General features: G+C 43.4%; 1 protein-coding gene across 2 annotated transcripts in view; it reads left to right on the top strand.

The window, feature by feature from the left end:
- The window catches only part of LOC143927973 (ankyrin repeat domain-containing protein 27-like), a 156,594-nt gene that overhangs the window by 120,150 nt on the left and 15,953 nt on the right, over positions 1 to 20,491 (top strand). For both annotated transcript variants that reach the window (XM_077452512.1, XM_077452520.1), the window contains exons 15-23: positions 215 to 297; positions 404 to 519; positions 2,206 to 2,298; positions 8,526 to 8,723; positions 10,643 to 10,702; positions 10,811 to 10,930; positions 15,709 to 15,753; positions 15,871 to 15,993; positions 18,947 to 19,144. In XM_077452512.1, the coding sequence (XP_077308638.1) occupies positions 215 to 297; positions 404 to 519; positions 2,206 to 2,298; positions 8,526 to 8,723; positions 10,643 to 10,702; positions 10,811 to 10,930; positions 15,709 to 15,753; positions 15,871 to 15,993; positions 18,947 to 19,144 (1,036 nt within the window). The remainder of the gene's footprint in view (positions 1 to 214; positions 298 to 403; positions 520 to 2,205; positions 2,299 to 8,525; positions 8,724 to 10,642; positions 10,703 to 10,810; positions 10,931 to 15,708; positions 15,754 to 15,870; positions 15,994 to 18,946; positions 19,145 to 20,491) is intronic.

The raw sequence follows: 20,491 nt of genomic DNA, 5'->3' as shown, positions 1-20,491 counted from the left end.
TGGAGTCCTCTAATCCATCAGCCAATGAGTGCTCTGATTCCGAGTCTCTCTGATTCCGAGTCTCTCCAGTCCTTCGCTGATCATCCTCCTTGGTGTATCATGCTTTTTATTTGTGCCCCAATTTAAATGCAAATAGAAATGCAAGTTGTTAATATATTTTCATCTACAGATCTCTTGTCTATTGTAAAACATTTTTTTATTTTTTTCTCTATAGGAAGTTAAATGATATATCTATTGTCACTCCATTATCTCGAGATGATCGCGGTTACACCCCTCTTCACATTGCAGCCATCTGCGGTAAGACCTGAGCTCCCCTGTTATGTGCTGCTTAAACAAAAAACAAAGATTTGCCTGACATTTACGCATATATACTTAAAGTGCCTTGTGTTGTGCTGTTTTGTAGGACAGTATCAGTTTATTGATCTACTGATCTCTAAAGGAGGAGTGGTTAATGCCACAGATTACCACGGGTCTACGCCACTACACCTGGCTTGCCAGAAGGGCCACCAGAAGATAGCAGTAAGATGACAATTCACATTTACAGTACATTTCCTTTATCAATGTAGTATTTTTTTTTTTTCTTTCACATCCCTGAGTGTGCTGAAATCTTAAATCAGGCTCACTGTGTGAATGATCCTTGTGTGTTTGCAAATAAAGGGCCAAACAAGAGTAAGTCATTTCGTGTTCTCAATTATTTGGCACAATTTAGCTCTGATAGTGTTCTACTTCAGGAACTGATAGAGGGCAGAAAAGTGCATGTTCATAGAGTTCAGGCATGTGTCAGAATGGCAGGTACAGGCCTCAAAGAGCAAATGTTACAATCCCAGAAAAATATATTACACTAGAGCCGGGGTCAGCAACTCCTCGATCGTGGGAAGCCGACAGGTAGATTACGATCACGTCTGTGCCGAGCGGTTCCCCCAGTCTCCGTCGGTGCCGATTACCCTTGGTTAGCAGAGCGGAGTGAGAGGTAGCACAGTGCTGGATGGAGGGTGGGACCAGGAGCTCCTTTAGTTAACCAATCACCTGCTGGTTAACTTGCAAAGTTAACTAAAGCAGCTTCCAGTCCCACCCTCCGTCCATCACTGTGCTGCCTCTCACTCCTCCTATAATGTACAGCTGCTGTAAGGTAGGAGAGAGCTACCTACAGCTGTGTGTTGTCAACACTTCTTCCTTTGGGGGCGACAGAGGAAACGGCAATAGAGGGGCAGAGGACCCCACCTGGGGGGGGGGGGTGGATTGCAGAGCTCACTGCTATGATTTGGGGGGGGGAACTACGGGGTGGGGACAGAGGACACTACTAGGGGGGAGGTGTTGGTGCAGAGGACACTGCTATGGGGGGGGGGGAGGTGAAGCACACTACTGTGGGGGGGAGGGGGTTGCAGAGAGGACACCGCTATGGGGGGGGCACTACAGAGGTGGGCAGAGGACTATGGGAGGCAGGGAGCACTACGGGGGGGGGGGGCCGCAGAGCACACTACTGTGTGTGGGGGGAAAGGGGGGAATGCAGAGGACAATGCTATGGGGGAGGGGGGGGGGGGGAGGAAGAGGACACTGCAATGATAGGGGATGGCAGAGGGCACTGCTTTTGGGGGAGGGGGGCCCAGGACACTACAGTGGTAGCGGGGCATAGTATATTACTGGGGGTGATGTGAAAGGGGGTAGAGGACAGATGTTTGGGAGATATTCATTGTACCTAGAGGTAAATGTAAACTATAAGCTTACCTGTAGGTACAAGTGACCAAGCGGTGTTTACTACTTACTGGAGCCGACCATAGATTAAGTACCACGCAGGAAAAAATTTATTCCTCCATCAATATTGTTGATTGGGGGAATCCCTCCCGCAGAGCCATTGTGTTCTCCCAGCGGGCGGGGAGGGGGGCGTCCTTCCCGGGAGAAAACAGTGATTACTGTTAGTATCTATAATAGCCGTCAGCAATAATCGCATGTAAAATCCAACAAGCTGGTTCTACCAAAGTTGATCGATCGAGCAACTTGAGTATAGTCAGCCTGCCCATACATGGTTCAAATCTCAGCCACTCTCTGCTGAAACTGGCCACGATTCAAACCGTCTATGGCCGGCATAAGCAGCTGTCAGCCTTCAAAATGTTATCAGCAAAGATGCAATGCTAAATGTGAAAAAAGGAACTAGAGTGCCACCTAAGGTTTCTGGGCTGTTAACTTTTTTTTTTTTTTTTTTTATAGCTGCTCTTGTTACATTATAAGGCAAGCCAGGATATTCAGGATAACAGTGGGAACACGTGTCTGCATCTGGCCTGCACATATGGACATGAAGATGTAAGTTTTCCTTGGGAACTACACTCTACACTTTTATAAAAACTTTTTTTTTTTTTTTAGATCAAAACAAACTCTTTATTAAAAAGAGACAATCAACAGTGCAACAGGCACCATAGCAGAAAAAATAAAAGGTGACATTTTCACACAGAATAGAACATATCAGAAGTAACAGTGCATGCGGGACCGATATCCAAAAAGTAGATTATGACCGTGACATAGAGACAATAACACCTAATTATGAATGGTTTGCGGTTCATTTTAGTACAGAGTAAATATGTGCAATGAGTAGTACATTGTACCCGTAAGGTAAACATTTACAAAATGGGCTATTCATTATCTATACATATTCTCTCTGTGTTCTCTACCCATCTAACCCAAATCTTGTGATATTTACAGTGTCTCACAAAAGTAAGTAGACCCCTCACATTTTTGTAACTATTTTATTCTATCTCTTCATATGACAACACTGAAGAAATGACACTTTGCTACAATGTAAAGTAGTGAGTGTACAGCTTGTATAACAGTGTGAATTTGCTGTCCCCTCAAAATAACTCAACACACAGCCATTAATGTCTGGCAACAAAAGTGAGTACACCGTAAGTGAAAATGTCCAAATTGGGCCCAAAGTGTCAATATTTTGTGTGGCCACAATTATTTTCCAGCACTGCCTTAACCCTCTTGGGCATGGAGTTCACCAGAGCTTCACAGGTTACCACTGGAGTCCTCTTCCCCTCCTCCATGATGACATCACAGAGCTGGTGGATGTTGGAGATCTTGTGCTCCTCCACCTTCCGTTTTGAAGATGCCCCACAAATGATCAATAGGGTTTAGGTCTGGAGACATGCTTGGCCAGTCCATCACCTTAACCCTCAGCTTCTTTAGCAAGGCAGTGATCATCTTGAAAGTGTGTTTGGGGTGGTTATCATGTTGGAATACTGCCCTGCGGCCCAGTCTCCGGAGGGTAGGGATCATGCTCTGCTTCAGTATGTCACAGTACATGTTGGCATTCATGGTCCCCTCAATGATCTTCATCTCCCCAGTGCCGGCAGCACTCATGCAGCCCCGGACCATGACACTCCCACCACCATGCTTGACTGTAGACAAGACACACTTTGTACTCCTCACCTTGTTGCCACCACACACACTTGACACCATCTAAACCAAATAAGTTTATCTTGATCTCATCAGACCACAGGACATGGTTCCAGTAATCCATGTCCTTAGTCTGCTTGTCTTCAGCAAACTGTTTGCGGGCTTTCTTGTGCATCATCTTTAGAAGAGGCTTCTTTATAGGATGACAGCCATGCAGCCCAATTTAATGCAGTGTGCGGCGTATGGTCTGAGCACTGATAGGCTGACCCCCATCCCCCCCCCACTCCACTCCTTCAAACTCTGCAGCAATGCTGGCAGAACTCATACGTCTATTTCCCAAAGACAACCTCTACATATGAAGCCGAGCACGTACAACATCTTTGTCACCATGGCGAGGCCTGTTCTGAGTGGAACCTGTCCTGTTATACCGCTGTATGGTCTTGGCCACCGTGCTGCAGTTCAGGTTCAGGGTCTTGGCAATCTTCCTATAGCCTAGGCCATCTTTATGTAGAGCAACAATTCTTTTTTTCAGAACGTTCTTTGCCATGAGGTGCCATGTTGAAATTCCAGTGACCGGTATGAGAGAGTGAGAACGATAACACCAAATGTAATACAGTGTGACAAGCAATGTAGCGCTGAAATGTCAAAAAAGTGACTAAAAGCAACAGAACTGGATATAAGTCACACTTATACCCAATATATTTAGTAGTGAAAACCAACTTAGAAGCCAGCACACATATTACATGTTGTGCTGCCTAATAAAGAAAAATGTTAATGTGCTTGAAATGAACCAACAACGTGAACAAATGAAAAAAAGTCCAGCTATAACAAAATAGTGTAAAAATGAGTCCAGATATTCCGTTGACACAAACTATAGAAAGCCTTCAGTCAATAACCAGAAATTTTGCAGAAAAAGGTGGGTACCCTTACTGGAGGTGATGGACACAAACTACTATATAGCAAATGTGTCATACAGGCTTGTATACGTCGCAAACGATTCGTGTACGTTGGATCATGGATCACCATCACAGCAGCTGATACCTTCTCCATTCACCAACTTCAGGATTGGTACGCCACAGGTCTCAAGGAATTCTCCACTGTATCTCAAGGGTTCCAGTCAACTAGGGGCTCGGAGCGGGTTCACCATAAACGAAAAGTATGGACACAATGCCTAGCCAGACGCGTTTCGACTTCTAAGTCTTCTACTGGGGCATTACGGTAATGCCTCAGTAGAAGACTTAGAAGTCGAAACACGTCGGGCTAGCGTTTCCTGCTCCCCATATTGCTTTTTATTGTTCTTTTATACAATATATTGGATCACGTGATTTTTGGATATTATTATTTTTTTATGTAATTCGCATTTTTATAAATAAACCTTCAATGGTGGAATTTCACTATGCGAGGCATTGTGTCCATACTTTTCGTTTATGGTGAACCCGCTCCGAGCCCCTAGTTGACTGGAACCCTTGAGATACAGTGGAGAATTCCTTGAGACCTGTGGCGTACCAATCCTGAAGCTGGTGAACGGAGAAGGTATCGGCTGCTGTGATGGTGATCCATGATCCAACGTACACTAATCGTTTGTGACATATACAAGCCTGTATGACACATTTGCTATATAGTAGTTTGTGTCCATCACCTCCAGTAAGGGTGCCCACCTTTTTCTGCAAAATTTCTGGTTATTGACTGAAGGCTGAATATCTGGACTCATTTTTTTTACACTATTTTGTTATAGCTGGACTTTTTTTCATTTGTTCACGTTGTTGGACATTTCAGCGCTACATTGCTTGTCACACTTTGTAACTTAGACTTAGTTCGTTTGTATGTTAGCTGCTGTTCTGTGTCGCATCACAATTTTTGTCATTTTCATAGGTAGCGCTGTGTTTTCCCCCTTTTTTGTTTTGCACCAAATGTAATACACCTGCTCCCCATTCACACCTGAGACCTTGTAACACTAACGAGTCACATGACACCAGGGGAGGGAAAATGGCTAATTAGGTGCAATTTGGACATTTTCCCTTAGAGGTGTACTCACTTTTGTTACCAGGGGTTTAGACATTAATGGCTGTGTGTTGAGTTATTTAGAGGGGACAACAAATTTACACTGTTATACAAGCTGTACACTCACTACTTTACATTGTAGACAAGTGTCATTTCTTCAGTGTTGTCACATATGACGTCGGGGACTTGAGGTGGAGAAGTGCAACTACAGGCATCATCCTGATATCTTTTTTTTCAGCAGGCGATTCCCTGCAATGTAAAAGACATCATAGAGATTTAGCCGCTTGATTGCTTTTACAGGCGGCGAGAGGGGACATCGTGCGATCGGGGAGCCAGGGAATGAATCCACCGGCGGTGGCGGTTTGCCATAGAGCGGGCCAGCCAGCTCTTTGACCCTCGGAGGCCAGAAGCGACGTTATGACTTTTTTTGCTGAAAAGCCTGAGATCGGTTATTTTTTTTTTTCCCTGTAACTAAACTGGTAACCTGTAAAACATTTTCAAAACATCACCTATGCATGTTTTTAAGTACTGTAGTTTAGCACTATTCCACTAGTGTGTGCAATTTTAAAGCATGACATGTTTGGTATCAATTTACTCACCATAACATCATCTTTTATATTACATTAAAAAATTTGGTTATCTATTATGTGTTATGTTTCGCTTTAACTGACAATTGCGCAGTCATGCAATGTGGCTCCCAAACAAAATTGGCGTTTTTTTCCCACAAATAGAGATTTCTTTTGGTGGTATTTGATCACCTCTGCAGTTTTTATTTTTTGCACTATAAACAAAAATAGAGCGACAATTTTGAAAAAAATGCAATATTTTTTACTTTTTGCTATAATAAATATCCCCAAAAAATATATAATTTTTTTTCCCCTCAGTTTAGGCCGATACGTATTCTTCTACATATTTTTGGTAAAAAAAAAAATCACAATTAGCGATTCTTGATTGGTTTGCGCAAAAGTTATAGCGTTTACAAAATGGGGGATAGTTTTATAGCATTTTTATAAATGTATATATTTTTTTACTAGTAATGACGATCAGCGATTTTTTTATTTTTATTTTTTATTTTTATTTTTATTTTTATTGTGACTGCGACATTATAGCGGACACATCGGACATTTTTGGGACCATTGTCATTCATACAGCAATCAGTGCTATTTAAATGCACTGATTCCTGTGTAAATGACACTGGCAATGAAGGAGTTAACCACTAGGGGGCAGTGTAGGGGTTATGTGTGACGTTATGTGTTTTTTTGTTTGTTTTGTTTTTATTGTAGGGGCGTGGCCTGGCATGTGACGTCACTGATCGTCTTTCCTATAAAAGGGAAAAGACGATCGGTGACAGCCACACTAGGAAGCACGGGGAGAGGTTTGTTTACACAAACCTCTCCTCGTTCTTCAGCTCTGTGACCCGATCATGGGACACCAGCGGCGATCGGGTCCGCTGGTCCCGCACGGCCACGGTCACAGAGCTCGGGACCGTGCTGGGCACTTAAAAGAGACAGGTACGTGATTGTGCCCAGTCATGCCATTCTGCCGACGTATATTGGCGTGAGGTGGTCCTTAAGTGGTTAAACAGTATTTTTTTTCAAAAAAAATTGCCTTTGAACAATTGCTGTGCAAATACCGTTTGACATAAAAAAAAATTGCAACAATGCAAATATAATTTTATATTCGGAGAGAAGTGTCAGAATTGGCTTGGGTGGCAAGAGATTAACAATCTGGCCATAAAGAGTGTTTGTTTCTTCTAGGCATTACTTGGGGCGTCAGAGTGTTAGGGGGGACCCCTGAAGGTAGTACAGGGAATGTAGTGCCCAAAGAAGCAGGGTTTGCCAGTTGCTGAGGTCTGATGAGTTGATCACTGGAGTAGCTGGAATAGGCAGGATGCCATGGTAAGGCAGGTGTGCTTGGATGGCACCAGACGTACTTAGCAGTGGAGCAGGCCCGGGAGCAGAACCAGGAGCCAGGCCAGGGGTAATACACGGTAGCTCAGTCAGATGTGGATTCAGATAGCAGAACTGGAAAAAGCCTGTGTCACACACGGTTAGAGGGATAGTAGCAGAGTCGGTGAGCCAAGCTGGGGGTCAAACACGATGGAGCAGACAGGAGCAGAGTCAGAGTACAACTCAGAGGTCAAACCAGGAGATCAAGATAAACAGGTCAAGGCAAGCTGGGTCAGTAACAGGAGGTCCAAGAGTCAGGATACACAAGAGCACAGGAAAGATGGGGGAGCTGACGATAATCCAGCAATGTAATGCTCACAGCAGCAGGCCAGTGGCCACCAGCATCTGTCACGCCGTGCATGTGTCATTGCGCCAGCGCGTTTGCCTGTTTGTGCCACCGCGTATCTGCGTGCACCACTGCGCACGGAAGATCGCCAGATGCGCCCATAATGGATATTGGCAACATTGCTGGTTCTTCTACGACTATTTCCTTGACACCTGGATAGCAGCACAAGACCAAATTGGATGGGGGGAAAAAGTGTCACTAGTCCCATCACATCTGGGGCAGGTTGGGCTATAATGTGGCCAATAGTTAGATAAAAAAGATAGGCATTGGGTATGATCTATGCAAGATATACAGGTAGGTATATCGTTTAGAAAGTTTGGGGGAGACTAACTTACAGACTTCTATTACCTCATCCGCCAGCCTCCCCCCCCCCAACATCTGCCAACCAGTGGGATGTTAATTGGTAGGCTAAGTTGGTGGCTGCTGGTAATAGGAGACCGTTATAAAAACTTTTTTAAGTCAAATGGTGCTTTGAGAAGGGCAAAGCAATAGGTTTATTTTAAAGTGGGCTCCCGCAGTAACTGATCTTTCCTTTGCTTCCATGTTTGCCATTGGCAAGGAAGGAAAGAAGCATTGTGTAAATGTCAAAATGATCCTAGCTGGAGCTTACATAGAAGAACACTTTGGTCAATTACCTATCCACCTTTGCTGTGATTTGGTAGGGAGGGAAGTGAGCCATACGTTCTCCCAGTCCCGGGGTACCAGGTATTTCTGCTTTTAGCAGTAGGATGAGTGAAGGGAAGGTGAATATGTGGAGCCATAGAGACCAACGAACATGCATTTTGAATGTTTCTATAAGACTTACCAACTTGTGATAGCAATGCTGTTGTTTCCTCCAGTGTGTGAAGGCTTTAGTGTACTGTGACGGGAACTTATGTAGAATGGACTGCGTTAATGAGAAGGGGGACACAGCACTGCACATTGCTGCCCGCTGGGGATATCAGGGGATTATTGAAGTCTTGCTACAGAATGGAGCCAGCACCAGCATCCTAAACAGAAGGAAGGAGACCCCTCTACAGTGTGCACTGAACTCCAAGGTAATCGATCACACTGAACATTGACGTCTGTGGGGTGTTTGACTGCTGCTGTTAACGTGGATGTTAACTAATAAACATTTAAAGACATTATAAAGCTTCCTACCTGCAACTTGTGTTTTTCATCTGCATAAGATGTGCATGATCATGTAGTTTCATGGTGTCATTTGTTGGCCTAAAGTACAGTTAATCTTCACGTTCCTGCAAGCAGTTCCTGTTTATGTTCAATCATGGGGCATGCAGCATGGCACTGCACAGGTTAATTCAGGACCTCTGTAGTCTGAGAACCAACATTTCCTGTGAAGAAACTACATATCCCACAATCCCTAGGTCTCTGTCTAGTGCTAGTGCAGGTGAGATCTAAATAGTAAATGGGTCTAAAAGACACAAACAGGCACAGCAATTAACAGAGCTTTCCATGCTAGAAAGGAATGTGTTTTCATCACATTAGCACTCCCACCATATGTGTCATACAACACAGAGGAAATGGCAAGGCATGCATTGGATGATGTCTGACCCAAAACAAGAAGTTGCCTGTGCCTAGGGACAAGCTAGGTGGAATAATACTTAGCTCCCCGCTGTCCATGATTTGGAGCAATGTCCCTCATTCCTCCTCATTTGTCCCTCTTTTTGGTCTGATCTATATAGATTTATATAAAATTCACTTTTTATCCTTTAAAAAGTGTTTTCCAGTGCTAAACCTTTCATCTGATTTCTAAATGGCTGCATTTATAAACTCCAAAAGCCAATATAAAGGAATAGTAGTGGTAAAAAAAAAAAACACTTGTGGGTTTAACCAATCTTGTGTTTTGTTTTGTGCAATTCTCCTTTAAGGGGGCATGGCAAGAGGTGTCCCTCACTCCCATTTCAAAAAGTTGGGAGGTATGTTAATATATGGACGTGGGGGAATTAATTGGCCATGACACTATAAACTGCAGTGAGTCCATCATTACAAGGTAAGGCAAACAAACAACACAGGGAATGTAACTACGCAATCATCTAGTTAAAACATTTTAACAATTTACAATGCCTTTCATACGTTGTGACAAGATTCTCAGAGCACTATGGGTTAGCTGAAGAAACCGCATTGAAAAAGCTTAGAAATTAACTTTCTATGAATGAATAATGATCATCCCTTACTTGCTCCTTTTTTGTCTTTTTAAATTCACCATGAAAGTTTTTTTGTTACATCTGTTCCATAAGTGAAAAAAAAAAAGTCTCAAATGTTTTAATGAAATGTTTTTATTTAGCTTTATGCTGGATTCACACATGCTGCGGCCACGGTTCACAGGAGGGGTCCGGTGTGTCTGTTCACAGATTCGAATCGGGTCCAAATTTATGTTTGAATTCGCACCTGAATTGGAAACCAAAGACGCACAGGACCCTTTCCAAATGTGGACTGCGGCTGCCCCCGAGCTGTGTGAACCGGATCCATTGAGAGCCGGTCACACACCCCTGTCTTGTGAATTGGCTGTTGGGAAACCCCCACATCCACTCAGCCTCAATTATTTTGAACTTGGCACTTCAGCTTGAGCATCGGAGGACAAAGGTCACTTAAAATCTGTCATAGAAAAAGAAATGTAGCGCTAGGAAATTAAATCAAATAGTGCAAAAACACAAATAAGAGTCCACTAAAAGTTCCTTCTAAATGGTGATGGGCCACCAGGGCTCAGAAATCAATCCTGGGGAAGGGGAGTCATTGGTTAGCTTATGCTTGATGGAATAATGACATCCACAACAATCGAAGAAGACGAAATACTCTTGCCAGAGTTGGTGGACCTGTATGTCAGCGACACCAGATCTTAAAAGCATCGCTTGGAAGAAGCTAGCTGTATAGGATCTCTCGCCGTCCGCAAAAATCTGTCATTTGCTGCCTTGTGAATTGCTAGACTCAACACGCTTTTTCCTATTTTGTGCCATAGATTGTGTCCATCATGGAGACGGCTCACACTGACAACAACAGGAGGCCGAGTCATTCCGAGGTAAGGACCACATCTTTAGTTCTGCATTGAGACCTGCCCTGGCTCTATGTATTCACATCTCTAGCACCCTTCTCTTTTTTTTGTTTTTTGTTGTGGGTCTTGGTTCAGTCCCCCAGCCGCTCACCACCCCAGTCTGCTGACGCGATCAGCAGAGACTCGTCGGAGTCCAGCCTCTCCTCGCTGTCCACCAGTGCTGGACAGGAAGACACTAAAAGCAAATACAAAGAGGTAAAGTAATTTGAACTTCTTTTGGATCACATCTCATTTCACTAGGAGGTGCACTCCATATTTTCCTAGAACTGTGTGTATGTATGTAATTTTTTGCGAAGAATCACCAACAAGTGGGACACAATTGTGAAGTGGAAACGAAATCTATTGGATATTTAAAAAATTTTTATCAAATAAAAAACTGAAAAGTGGTGCGTGCAAAATTATTCGGCCCCTTTACTTTCAGTGCAGCAAACTCACTCCAGAAGTTCAGCGAGGATCTCTGAATGATCCAATGTTGTCCTAAATGACTGATGGTGATAAATAGAATCCACCTGTGTGTAATCAAGTCTCTGTATAAATGCACCTGCTCTGTGATAGTCTCAGGGTTCTGTTGAAAGCGCAGAGAGCATCATGAAGACCAAGGAACACACCAGGCAGGTCCGTAATACTGTTGTGGAGAAGTTTAAAGCCGGATTTGGATACAAAAAGATTTTCCAAGCTTTAAACATCCCAAGGAGCACTGTGCAAGCGATCATTTTGAAATGGAAGGAGTATCAGACCACTGCAAATCTACCAAGACCTGGCCGTCCCTCTAAACTTTCAGCTCAGACAAGGAGAAGACTGATCAGAGATGCAGCCAAGAGGCCCATGATCACTCTGGATGAACTGCAGAGAACTACAGCTGAGGTGGGAGAGTCTGTCCATAGGACAACAATCAGTCGTACACTGCACAAATCTGGCCTTTATGGAAGAGTGGCAAGAAGAAAGCCATTTCTCAAAGATATCCATAAAAACTCTCATCTAAAGTTTGCCACAAGCCACCTGGGAGACGCACCAAACATGTGGAAGAAGGTGCTCTGGTCAGATGAAACCAAAATCCAACTTTTTGCCCACAATGCAAAACGATATGTTTGGCGTAAAAGCAACACAGCTCATCACCCTCAACACACCATCCCCACTGTCAAACATGGTGGAGGCAGCATCATGGTTTGGGCCTGCTTTTCTTCAGCAGGGACAGGGAAGATGGTTAAAATTGAGGGAAAGATGGATACAGCCAAATACAGGAACATTCTGGATAAAAACCTGTGAAACTGGGACGGAGATTTATCTTCCAACAAGACAATGATCCCAAACATACAGCAAAATCTACAAAGGAATGGTTCACAAATAAACGTATCCAGGTGTTAGAATGGCCAAGTCAAAGTCCAGACCTGAATCCAATCGAGAATCTGTGGAAAGAGCTGAAAACTGCTGTTCACAAACGCTCTCCATCCAACCTCACTGAGCTCGAGCTGTTTTGCAAGGAAGAATGGGCAAGAATTTCAGTCTCTCGATGTGCAAAACTGATAGAGACATACCCCAAGCGACTTGCAGCTGAAATCGCAGCAAAAGGTGGCTCTACAAAGTATTAATGCAAGGGGGCCGAATAATTTTGCACGCCCCACTTTTCATTTTTTTTATTAGTTAAAAAAGTTTCAAAAATCCAATAGATTTCGTTTCACTTCACAATTGTGTCCCACTTGTTGGTGATTCTTCACAAAAAATAAAAATGTTATATCTTTATGTTTGAAGCTTGAAATGTGGCAAAAGGTTGAAAAGTTCAAGGGGGCCGAATACTTTCGCAAGGCACTGTATATATATATTATGGATGCTTTGCATAAGCTCTCTGGAAGTATTTGTGTGCATAGGTGTATTTACAAGTACATTTTGATTTTGATTTTTTTGGAACAATGACTAGAGGAAAGAAACAAAACCGAATTAAAGCCAAAATAATTTTGTTGCTAGAAAATTTACCCAGAACCCCTAAATAAATAAATAAATATATATATCTATATCTATATATATATATATATATATATATATATATATATATATATATATATATATATATATATATATATTATTTATTTATAATGAATGTGTGTAAAGCAGAGGCCCTAGAGAATAAAATGGTGGGTGTTGTCACGTGGTATTTGTGCAATTGTTTTTTTTTGGGGGGGGGGGGGGGAAATAAACTTTTTTTTTTTTTTTAATGCACTTTTTTAATTAATTTTAATGCAAAAAATATATATATAAACCAATTCTTTGATAAAATATTACGTGGCGTAAATGGATACCGTACATGTCACGCTTTAAAATTGCGCATTCTTGTGGAATGAAGCCAAACTAGGATTCCCCAAAAAAAAAAAAAAATTGAGCCTAGGATTATTTCTCTCGCTATAACATTTTGTAGCGATACCTCACATGTGTGGTGCAGACGCTGTTTACATATGTGGGCACGACCTACGTGTTTGTTTCTGTAGGAGGGGCGGTTGAAATTTTTTATTAATATGTATTTATTTACAATGTCCCTTAAATTTTTTTATTTTTTTTGGATTGATTTTATTGCTATCACAAGAAATGTAAACCTCCCTTGTGATAGAAATAAGGCATGACAGGTCCTCTTTATGGAGAGATCTGGGGTCCTCTAGCCTAGAAAGCATGAGATAAAAAACAAAAACATTGATCTTTTTTTTTATTTTATTTTTTTTTTCCAGGCGAAAAAAATCGACAGTGTTTATATCTGCCAAAACTGGAATTGAGGTGATGACATTGCTTTCGGCCTCCCAGGAGCATAGGGATGGCCGGAGACCATCTGGTCCATGGCCAGCTCTGCAATAACCCGGCGGAAGCGCCTGATCAGAGCCCAGGCTCTCTAATCATGTGGAAGAGCCCAGAGAGGCACCGGTGGGCGGCAGGAAGGAGGGAGTCCCCTTCCGGATCCTGTAAAAGCAGTTTAGCAGCTAATCAGCCGCTAGGATGGCTTTTACAAAAAACAGAATCGCCAGCTGAAAAATAATATACTGGGATAATTCCTGTAGCTGCAGGCATCATCCTGGTATAACCACTTTAACCTACAGGCATCCATGAACGTCCTACAGTCAGGAAGTGGTTAAATCAGCTAAATACGTTCCAGGTGCATCAAAACAAACCTATGCAAATTCCTACAGTTCATTGTAACAGCAGCTTCAGCCTGATAGAAAAGCCTTTCCCCTACCAGCAGAGTGCGGAATCAGTGGCCTCTCTGCAGAGGCCCAACAAACCCCCTGCTGCATCAGACCCTACAGCTCTGCAATCTGCTAAGCTTGTGTTCCATTGCTGATTTCATTGTTCTGAATCTGACTTGGCAAAGGACGTGTCAGACCTCTGCAGCGAGACCGCTGTAAAGTCTTGCCCCCCATTGAATGCTGGTAGAGGTCAGACTTTTATTCCCAGGCTGTAGCTGCTTTCTAGAGAAACCAAACTGCAAGACTGTCAGAGTTTTTATTAACCTAAATTAGCCTTCTCAGCCAGGGCTCTTCCTGAGCTTCCTAGGGGTAGTGAAAAGATGTGTATACTTGCCTTAAAACAAGGGCGCTCTGGTACAGTTATGAAGCGCCGGCTTCAGGGGAGTGGAGGGACAGCCAACAACAGATGTCCCATAGTAAGGCTCCTTTTACATTAGTGCATCTCCAAAGTCGCACGATTTCCAGTGTGGCTCTGGCCTTACTTTTCATTCTCTGTACCAAAGTCGCATTAAAAGTAGTACCAAAGTAGTTCAGCAACCTTTTTCTGAAGTCGCAGCGACTTCTGTAGTGTCAGTAGGAATGGCTCTCGGAAATGTATTTTTAGTGGCGCTTTAGCATTGTTTTAGCGGTGCTTTTAACCCCTGCTAGCAGCCGAAGAAGGGGTTAATCCTGCCCCTGTAGTGCCGCAGAGCTTAGCGGGCACTGCCCATTCATTTCAATGGGCAGGGGCACTTTAGGAGCGGTGTATACACTGCTCCTAAAGCGCCCCAAAGATGCTGCTTGCAGGACTTTTTCTAACGTCCCGCAAGCGCACCGCCCCAGTGTGAAAGGACTCAGGCTTTCACACTGGAGTGATGGGAGAGGCGCTTTATGGGTTCTTTTGCAGGCGCTATTTTTAACGCTAAAGCGCCTGTAAAACGACTGTGTGAAAGTAGCCTAAGTCTAAGGGCGACATCACTGCTCAGGCTCTGCAGCTGTTGTCGCTGCTCTCTCCTCTCCCCTGCAGCCAGCTTCTGGGGATATCATGTAACTGAAGCACCCTTAGAATAGGTACGTATACACCTCTTTCCTTTTCAGGCTAGTATAGGGCTTAGAATGGGGGTGGGTGAGGATTTAAAGTGGACTTCCACCCTGAAGTGGAAGTTCCGCTCATCTGATCCCTCCCCCCCCTCTGGTGCCACAATCGGCACCTTTCAGGGGGGAGGGGGATGCAGATACCTTGATAATCCAGGTATCTGCACTCACTTCCGGGAAACAAGCTAGCCGCAGATGCCCTGCGCCCCCAGGACACAGCGGGGACCAGTAGAGACGCGCAGCGCGACTCGCGCGTGCGCAGTAGGGAACCGGGCAGTGAAGCCGCAATGCTTCACTTCCCGATTCCCTTACAGAGGGTGGCGGCGGGGGCAGCAGAGAGACAAGCGATTGCTCGTCATCTGCCGCCGACATCGCTGGACCCTGGGACAGGTAAGTGTCAATTTATTAAAAGTCAGCAGCTGCAATAGTTGTAGCTGCTGCCTTTTAATATTTTTTTAAAGGTGCAGCTCCTCTTTAAGCTTGCTTAGGTTTAGACCAAACTTTTACTTTAATGCTAATGTAATGCAAACTGTAGGTAGAATTATTTTTGGCATTTATTCCCAAGACCTAAAAAATATTTATTTGGGGTAAAAAGGATGAGAAAGGCTGACCTAAATTCCAAGTTATTTGCTTTTCTGATTTATTTTTTATTTTTTATTTTTTTTTATTTTACAGGTTGAGAAACTTTTAAGAGCCGTTTCTGATGGTGATTTGGAAATGGTAGGTCATTTTTTTTTTTTTTTAAACTTCAGACATCTGATACAGAATTTGTACTGATACAAAATTTGTACAGACTTGATTTGCTTCCTTTTTGCTTATTCCGGTCTGTTCCCCTAGGTGCGGTACCTCTTGGAGTGGGTTGATGATGACTATGAGGATGAGCTGGAAGATTCTTTGCTGGGGAAGAAAGAGTTTTGCCATCCATTGTGTCAGTGCCGGACCTGCGGTCCTGTTCAGAAGGTCAGTCTGGTTTGTTTTATTCATAAAAAATCAACAGAACTTTTTATATGCATTAATTATGTGAAGCACAATAATTCTGGGAGACCTTGCTGATTTCCACTGATTGCTAAGGGCTCTTCCTATGAAGTTATAATTATTGCATCACTCTCATAATTCGAATCCCTAAGGTTTTGGTTATCCTTTAAACCAGGGTTTCTCATCCAGGCTTCCATGGGACTCTAGGGTTCCTCCAGAGTTTGCTAGGGGTACCTTGAGCAATTTCTGCCTCTCAGATATGTTCCCACTGACACCATTGATCTCTTTTAGCCATCTGTAAGAGGGTAATTCTCACTGACCATCACTAATTTATTATGAGTTTATAGCTGTAGTAACCTTTTAGCAGGGGTTCCCTGAGACTGGAATGTTATTTTACCGGTTCCTCTGTGTTGAAAAGGTTGAGGGCGGCTGCTTTAACCACTTGCCTACTGGGCACTTTTACCCCCTTCCTGCCCAGGCCAACTTTCAGCTGTCACTGATGGGCACTGTTGGGGCTGCACTGATCATCTGTGCAGATCTCCCCTGTGAGGAAATGCTGCTGATCGGCAGAAGCAGATAACCGGCATTTCCTTGTTTACATGTGATTGGACACAGCTGATCACAAGGGTAAATAGTCTCGTCATTGGCTCTTCCTGGGATCGGTGATGCACCGTGTCCAAGGGACTGAGCGCACCACTGATCGCTGAGAGTGGGAAAACGTCATATGTCCTAGAACAAGAGAGCCGTCTCCCGCCCGTCAATTGAAAATTTGATGGGTGGTAGGTGCTTGAACCATCACTTGACTTTCCAATAGTTGCATCCTTTTGTCAGAACAGGAAATTCTGTTTTGGGTAATTTGCCTCCGGAGATCCTGAGACATTAGAAGCCAGAGTGTGATTCAGCGATGGCCTTATTTTATCAGTTGTGGCTCAGAGCTGTCCATGACTCCTGGGTCATATAAAACTATTTTATACAAAAGCGTGCAGCGCAAAATTAGGGCTCATTAAAATCTTTCATATATAATAAAAAGTCCATATAAATCCAAATAGAAACAAAAGCAGAAGGTGGACTAACAGTCCCAGCAAACAACGTCCCAGTGAGAAATTTTAATGCAAGGGTGACTTTCCCTCCACCTCCAGCACACTCGCTTCGCTCACCTCTAGGAGTGGACCAGTGAGATAATAGATGGTCAACAACACATGTCCCATATGGGTTTGATCTCCAAACAGGGTCCAGATCCACCATTCGATATCCCGGGGGGGGGGGGGGAGGTATAGTATTAAGAGAGAAGCAGAATCTAAGTGCACGCTGATGATTCTTTTTTCAAACAGCTTTATCAAACGGCTACTCACATGGGCTTCAAAACTATTGTTCCACATAAATTAGTCAGCAAATTGAAAAATCTATATTAAAGCTACATTCCAGGTATGACATTTTGTTTAGATAATTACATTGGTCCAATGTAAGAATGTATATACCATCCCTGTAGAGGATCCTTGTGGAAGCTGGATATCACTGAAATAGGCACCACTGCTACAGTGATAGCCTATGGGTCCTTTGCCAAGTGGCTGCCCCTGCTGTATTGTCAATATAGGAGGTCACCTTCTCAGCACGGGCACCATTCAGGTAACAATTTGTATTTTCACAATGAATGCAAAATGTCCTTTGAGTCTGTTTTATCTTGCCAATATGACTGCCCCATGTACTGGATAGGATTAAAAGCTATGCACTTAAAAAAGAAAAAAAAAAAGTTTTTTCAAACACACCATTTAGATCAAGGGGTCAGCAAGCCGTCGATCGCGATCTACTCAGGACTGGTGCAAGTATTTTTGACGCCCTAGGCAAAACCTCATTTTGCTACCCTCCACCCCCTTTGCCCTGCCCATGTATACCCCACCTTTTTAATGTAGCACCCATCATTGCAGCCTCACCAGTGCCCATCAATGCAGCATACCAGCCCCCATCAATGCAGTCTACTAGTGCCCATCAATGAATGTTTGTTGGTTTCCATTCATTTGGGAGTCGGGACACAGACACAGGTCTACTAATGCTGAGGCTTACAGTATTTATCATGTATAACACGCACCCCAATTTTAGGAGGGAATTTTAAGGAAAAAAAGCTTACATTTGAATGCCCATCAATGCAGCCTTGTCAGTGTCATTTTGCAGCCTTGTCAGTCATTTGCAGCCTTGAATTGCAGCTTTGTCAGTGTTGTTGCAGGCTTGCCATTTAAAAATGCCACCGCCGAGATACAGAGCGGATGCCCTGTGTATCTCGGCAGCGCTTGGTAGCTCTGGGTGGCTTTCGGCTATTTTTGGCCGCTCTCTGCGGCTTTTGGCTGTCCGAAACGAGAACGGCCGAGTGCAGCCAAAAATAGACGAGATCCACAGAAAACCTCACAATCGGCGGGGGATCGGCGTATAACACGCACCCACGATTTTCCCCTGGTTTTAAGGGGAAAAAAGTGCGTGTTATACGCTGATAAATACGGTAGCTGCTTGCTGCAGAGAGAAGAGAGTAGGAACACAAGTGGCCGGGTGCCCTAGGCAGCAGTGCACCCTAGGCGGCTGCCTAGTTTTCCTAGTGGTAGCACCGGCCCTGGATCTACTGGATGACCGCGTGGAGCCGACAGGTGGATCGTGAACACTGCTCTGCCCCACCCCCCCCCCACCAGCCTGTGCTGGGAGACTGTGAAAAAAACACTGATGGCTACTGGTCACACGGTGATGATCAGGAGCCAGTAAGCTGGGCTTATGATCACTGTGACAGCCAGTTGTTGATCACATTATCAGGAAGCCCAAGAAACGTCTCCATTGTTAAATCTTTTAATGGGGCTGGTTGGAAGGGGTTATGACTCACAATGCACAGAGCAAACTAAGGGTTTTAGGGTTTACATCTCCTTTAAATGTTTCTAGTTATTTTTGTATTTGTCTGCAGAAGCTGAGCAAGATTCCTTCCAATGGCCTCAGTGTCAACGTGACCAGCCGAGACGGTTTCACTCCTGTCCATATAACCAGTCTGCACGGTCACTCCATCCTTCTCTCTCTTCTGCTGAAACATGGGGCTCAAGTGGATGCTAAGAATGCTAACCGCGCAATACCTCTTCACCTTGCCTGCCACAAAGGACATCTGGATGTGAGTCTGGCTCCATTTTGTAGACATCGCTTTATATTGAAACGTGTGCAAGCAACACTTTTTAGACTGGATGCCCAGGTGACATCCTTTTTCTGCAATGTTCAGAATCTGCCCAATGGGGGAGCCATCTTAATTTGCACTGCTGGGTGGCTTTCAAATCTCCCGCTACTGCTGGTTTAACATGAAAAGGTTTAATATTGAGGGACTGACTATGCTCTGCAATAGGAATTGAATTTATGGTAAGATACTCCCTAAGCCTTGTCTGCTAAAGGGATGCAGACACTGCAGTTTTCCTACTTAAACAGTGAGAATAGTTTGGATGGTTATATCGGACACAAGAATTAGTCTTAAAAGGACATGCGAAAATAACAACAAGGTTTGTTTAAAAATCCTTGCAACGTCCATAGATAACCAATTCACTCAAAGTGATATTTTATTGGAAGGGGTAATTTGTTGGGCTGAATCACCTGGGGGTTTTTATACAGTAAAACCTTGGATTGCAAGTATAATTTGTTCCAGAAACATGCTTGTAATCCAAAGCACTTGCATATCAAAGCAAATTTCCCCATACAAAATCATGGGAACTCAAATGATTCGTTCCACAACCATTCATAAATCCTTCAGATTATAGTCCATATAAAAATATTATAGCAATGTGACCAGGTTGTATAACCATAAAATGTCCATCCACAAGGGGATTGGAAGCAAAATCCATCAGGAGCTACAGAGTGTAAAAGAGAAGAGAGGCGCCTCTAAGTGTAGCAATATGTTGCTAAATGTTGTACCTTCATTAAATGTAACCATATTGCTACACTTGGAGGCGCCTCTCTTCTCTTCTTTACTCAGTTGTGACATGACACTACTTGGCAAGACATGGTTTGTATATCAATTCAAAATGTATTCAAAATGTTTGCTTGTCTTGCAAAATGTTCTCTAAATCCAATGTTTTACTGTACTTCCTTGTAACCACATGAAGTAATTGGTGCAAATAAATATTATTGGAAGGTGGGTACGGATCCCCTCTATTTATTGCACCTATGCATTAACTTGTCTATTTCTATAGTTAGCTAGTCTATTAAAACGTTGATCACATGTTACTGTTGATATCACAATAATACAAGGTTAGCTATGAAACCAAGCATGCTGCTTAATAAAACAGTCTTATTTATTTCCCAAGAGAATAGGAAGCGCTAACATGAAAATACTAAAGAAAGATTTTACAAACATATACCAACAGAACACGTAATACAAGAATATCAAGGATACTTATCACAATGCTTTCCTCGAGGCTTTGTATTGTCAGGCTGGGCTCAGATGGCAAAGAGGGAGCCATGCGGCTCAGGCACA

This window comes from Lithobates pipiens, unplaced genomic scaffold (assembly GCF_037356315.1).
Source record: "Lithobates pipiens isolate NorthernLeopardFrog02 unplaced genomic scaffold, aLitPip1_a1.2 Scaffold_10, whole genome shotgun sequence".
Lineage (NCBI taxonomy): Eukaryota > Metazoa > Chordata > Amphibia > Anura > Ranidae > Lithobates > Lithobates pipiens.
Note: the sequence above shows the minus strand (reverse complement) of the source record. Positions and strands in the feature narration are given on the sequence as shown.